The sequence below is a fragment of the Dunckerocampus dactyliophorus genome, chromosome 8, assembly GCF_027744805.1.
Source record: "Dunckerocampus dactyliophorus isolate RoL2022-P2 chromosome 8, RoL_Ddac_1.1, whole genome shotgun sequence".
NCBI lineage: Eukaryota > Metazoa > Chordata > Actinopteri > Syngnathiformes > Syngnathidae > Dunckerocampus > Dunckerocampus dactyliophorus.
The window spans coordinates 30267759-30272393 of record NC_072826.1 but is presented as its reverse complement, the minus strand read 5'-3'; the positions used below and the strand labels follow the sequence as shown (position 1 = coordinate 30272393).

The following is a 4635-nucleotide window of genomic DNA, read 5'->3' as shown; positions in this document are numbered from 1 at the left end:
AAAATAACAGTGAAAGGAGAGGATCAGTATAGTGATAAATACGGATATAGTGGAAAAAGGAACTCCACAAGGAAGTATAATATATATATATCTATACATATATATATATATAAGTCCAGTGTTATTTTCAGTAATGATAGATGACATTTTTAAAGAAGTAGAAGCGTCAGTGGGTGTGCCACTGTTTGCAGATGATAGTCGTGGAAAACGGGTAGAAATAGCAGGTTTTTAGAAAGGAAAGTACAAGAAGCAGTCATTAAAATACAAAAATGGGCAAGGGAGTGGGGTGTAAGATTGTCTGTTGGGAAAACTAACATCATGAATATCTCTAGAAGGAAAATTAATTGGAGTAAATATAATAATGAAAGAGAAGAAATGAAGAAATTTGAAAAAGGAAATATTTGATCGGCAGTTGAGGAGTTCAAAGCAAGTCGAGTTTAGGGAAATATAGAAGTACTTAAGGAAGACATGTTTCGGCAAAAGGATTTAGGTTTTATTCAATTATTATTAGTATTTCTTTTATTACATTATTTTATTATATTTTTTTTCGTTTTTTTATTCTGGCGTTTTTCTGGCGGTAATGCACACTGTAAGTTGCTTGCCAACCGCCAATAAAAAAAGAAGGAATGTTTCCGCTTTACCAAATAAGGTTCGTGACGTTTGACGACATCCTGTGCACGTGAACTCCGGTCGCGCGAATTAGCAGGCTATCAACCTGCCCGTCAATGGAAAATCGCCACCAGCTCGCTCTACTCCAGCCTGAACAACACGGGGATGCTTTGAGATGTTCGACACGATGTGACATTGTCATATCATTTGTGAAATGTTTCAATGACACCGGTTTGTCCCTCCCGACCGGTAGTAAATCGGGGTTCATCTCTTCATGTGTGAAGAAATGACCGAGGTCCGGCAAGAAGGTAAACTCGCTTTGCTAGCTCAAAGTCATTCAAAATGCTAGCATTGGTCAGTAATGTAAAGGTGTTTTTACGTGTTGTTTTTTTAAAATATATGCTGCGTCACGCGAATTGAAACCATGCTGAGGTTTTTTGTACCTCGAGCGTCTATTTGATGAGCTGTTCGATAATTTTGTGCATTAGGTCATAAAAAAAACTTTGGTTGCATTTCCATTTGCTCCATCCATGACATCTCTCATACAGGCAAAGACACGATTATCCTTGCTACTAAAGAGGATCATGCAACACCCAGTAGTGCGGAGCTTGTCGAGGAAGACCCCGATGATCCTTACGAAGAACGAGGTGAAGAGCCACAACACAAACTCTCAAACACGTCTGTCGTCCTCCTCGAAAACACACTTCCTCGTTGTCGCGAGACTACGGTGAGGTGCCTTCAGGGACACTCCGAACAAGACATAGTTGTCTTTATTATGCGTGTAAGAGTGGTCTAAATTAACAGAACTTGAAAGAAAAACAGTAAGTGGACATTTCCACATCTCGCTAACGCGATTCTTACTGCGGAGGTACAATTTTCTTCATTTAAGTATGCTTGGCAATCCCAGCAAATACATGTACACTCAAAACATGTGAATTCAACTTATCACACGTGGTGTCTTTGAACGCAACCCTTCACGGCTCATAGTAACACCTTTCAAGTGTGATTCTGCTGCCGTTCAACAGACTAGTGTTAGCACTTTTAGCTTGATTTTAAATGATCAGCAGCAGGAATCTCCTGTCATGTAGAGGATCTTTGACTCGTCTTTTTGCAGTATATCGATAAAGAGCAGCGTGCCACTGTCGTATAGATGATCTTTGACTAGCTTTTTTTTCAGTAGCTACATCCTTAAAAACAGCAGGGCGCTCCTGTCATATTGAGGATCTTTGACTAGTTTTTTGTTTTTTTTTTCAATAAAATAGGGTAGCAACTGGCATATTTCAGACATAGCTGAAAATAGTGATCAATCATGATTGATTCATTTAAAACCCATGATTAATCAGATTTTTTTTTCTTTTAAGTTAACCATTTGCCAGCTATGGTTGTAACATCTTCTCTGCTGCTAGGCTTGATTCTTCCCAGCGGGGAGATTAACTGGACCTGCCCCTGCCTGGGTGGGATGGCCGGTGGTCCCTGTGGGACGGAGTTTAAGGAGGCCTTCTCCTGTTTCCACTTCAGTAAAGAGGAAGTGAAAGGCTCGGAGTGCCTGGATCCATTCAGGGCCATGCAGGAGTGCATGCGGCGTTACCCGGACCTCAACTCGCGAGACGACGACAAGGTCCCAGAAGAAAGGGCCTCTAAAGAAGAGCAAGGCTCGGAAGAAACACCACCTGCTGGTTCCAAGTCCAGTGATACCTCACTGGAAAGCTAATAACTGGCCTCGCTAACATGTTTGCAAACACTTTCACGCATGAGACAGGCTACGTACACGTCACTTGTTCAAGATGAGCCATGATGTCCTTCACGTGATTTATGATTTACGTGTGCGGACTTAACACCTAACACATGGAACACTCGGCTAGTGTGAGCATACTGAATCGCACCTAGGAGAGCAGCGTGCGTGGAAGAGGTGGTCTAGCTACGTCCAGCACCATTCCATAACCACGCAAAGAGAATGACACTAACGGCATCTCTCCTTGTAGGCTTGACTTTTTAACCAAGCAAACAGAAATAATAGAGTTGAAATAAAAAACAAAACAAAATTTTGTTTGTACATTCCTAAGAACAATTTTTAAATAAAAAAAATGCCAACAAAAATAATGTGAAATTGTTTTAAAAAAAAATTGCAAACAAATTATACATTATATACCAAAATAAAAAAAAAAATACTGCTTTTGTTGACAAAAACATTGTTTTCATGAAATTTTGTTGCAGTTTTATGAGAACAATTTGATGAATAAAATAAATTGTTCTCATGAATCTAATACATTTTGTTTTAGTTTCATAGAAACAGTTGTTGTAATAGAGTTGCAAAAAATATTTATACCAAAATTGTATATATACAGTATATATATAGAAAATACTGTTTTGTTTTTTTTTACAAATTAAAAAATGGAATTATACATTTTCTTTGTAGTTTCACCAGAACAATTTTTGGATAAAAAGCAAAAAAGATTTGCTAACAAAATTATATATCCCAAACTTATTTTTTAAAATACTTAACAAAAATGTTCTCATGAAACTTAGAAATGTTAGAAATCTTTTTCAATTAAAAAAAAAGATTTGCAACCAAAAATAATGTTGAAATTGAAAAACAAATTGCAAACAAAATTACTATATATATATATATATATATGTATATATATATACACACACACTGTATATGTATATATTATATATATATATGTGTGTGTATATATATGTGTATGTATATACAGTATGTATATATGTGTGTGTATATATAAATATATATATATAAAATACTGCTTTTGTTTACAAATAAAACAATAATTACATTATAAATTACATTGCACAAAATATTTTCTATCAAATCATACCAAAATATTTTTCAAATACAGTACTACCTTTTGTTTACAAAAAAAATTCTCATGAAACTAATACATTTTGTTGTAGTCTTTTTGAATTAAAACAAATTGCAAATAAAAATAATGGAATTGAAATGTAAAACAAAAAAGATTTACAAACTAAATTATTTATACCAAAAAACATTTCTAATACGGATTTAAAAAAAAATACTCAACATTCTCATAAACGAATACATTTTGTTGCATCTTCTTGGAACAACCTTTTGATTTGTAAACATCCATTCATCCATTTTCTATACCGCTTCTTCCTCATTAGGGTCGCGGGGGCATGCTGGAGCCTATCCCAGCTGACTTCGGGTGACACCCTGGACTGGTCGCCAGCCAATGGCAGGGCACATATAGACAAACAACCATTCACACTCACATTCATACCTATGGACAATTTAGAGTCTCCAATGAAGCTAACCTGCATGTTTTTGGAATGTGGGAGGAAAGCGGAGTACCCGGAGAAAACCCACACACACGGGGAGAACATGTACACTCCACACAGAAATGCCCAGGGGAGAATCGAACCCACGTCTTCCCGATCTCCAGGCTGTTCCTGTGTTGGGCCACCGTGCGGCCCTTGATTTGTAAACAGTTTTTTGAAAATAGAATTTTGGTATAAATAATTTGGTTTGCAAATGTTTTTTTTTTTTTTTTAAGTTATTTCAAAACCATTTTTTGTTTGATCTGACCAACGCTGTACAAGTACAAAGCTCGGTCAGGTTCTTTTCTAGTTTGTGGAAACACTGGCGCCTTAACCTACTGTATATAGCAAGGGATAGCCATCTTTTATTGTGTCTTGTTGGTGATGTGTTTGTCTTTTGAATGTTCTATGGACCACGAAATACAAGTAACACTGAAATAAAGTTGATGATGATGATGATTGGATTAAAAGACACATTTCTCTTCATATCCTTGCAGATTCTTGAATGAAATCCTACACAAAGACTGAAAACAATCCAGAAGTCAGCGCCACAGCATGCGTGACTACGTTTGTGTGCGTAACGAAGACGTGTCATGTCCTGCATGCTCTACTCTCGCAAAAATATATCATCAGAATGACTCCAAATAAGACTGGAAATAGTCCACAAATCCCAGAGACTGCAGTAATACAGCAGAATAGAAGGTGTCATGTATTTCACTTCTTGCAAGTACT

The 4635-nt window shown here is 36.7% G+C and overlaps 1 protein-coding gene across 1 annotated transcript; it reads left to right on the top strand.

Moving 5' to 3' along the window:
* Window positions 1-769: 769 nt before the first annotated feature.
* Window positions 770-3083, top strand: LOC129186216 (mitochondrial intermembrane space import and assembly protein 40-A-like). Its single transcript, XM_054784245.1, has 3 exons — window positions 770-917; window positions 1158-1256; window positions 2016-3083. Exons 1-3 carry the CDS (start codon window positions 884-886, stop codon window positions 2318-2320), a joined length of 438 nt encoding a protein of 145 aa, XP_054640220.1. The 5' UTR covers window positions 770-883; the 3' UTR covers window positions 2321-3083.
* Window positions 3084-4635: the final 1552 nt, after the last annotated feature.

Excerpts from the sequence above, each read along its gene's own strand:
- LOC129186216 (XM_054784245.1), top strand. The coding sequence starts at position 884 with ATGTGTGAAGAAATGACCGAGGTCCGGCAAGAAG. Across the intron at positions 918-1,157 it reads GACCGAGGTCCGGCAAGAAG|GCAAAGACACGATTATCCTT; the intron begins GTAAACTCGCTT and ends TCTCTCATACAG. Across the intron at positions 1,257-2,015 it reads TGATCCTTACGAAGAACGAG|GCTTGATTCTTCCCAGCGGG; the intron begins GTGAAGAGCCAC and ends CTCTGCTGCTAG.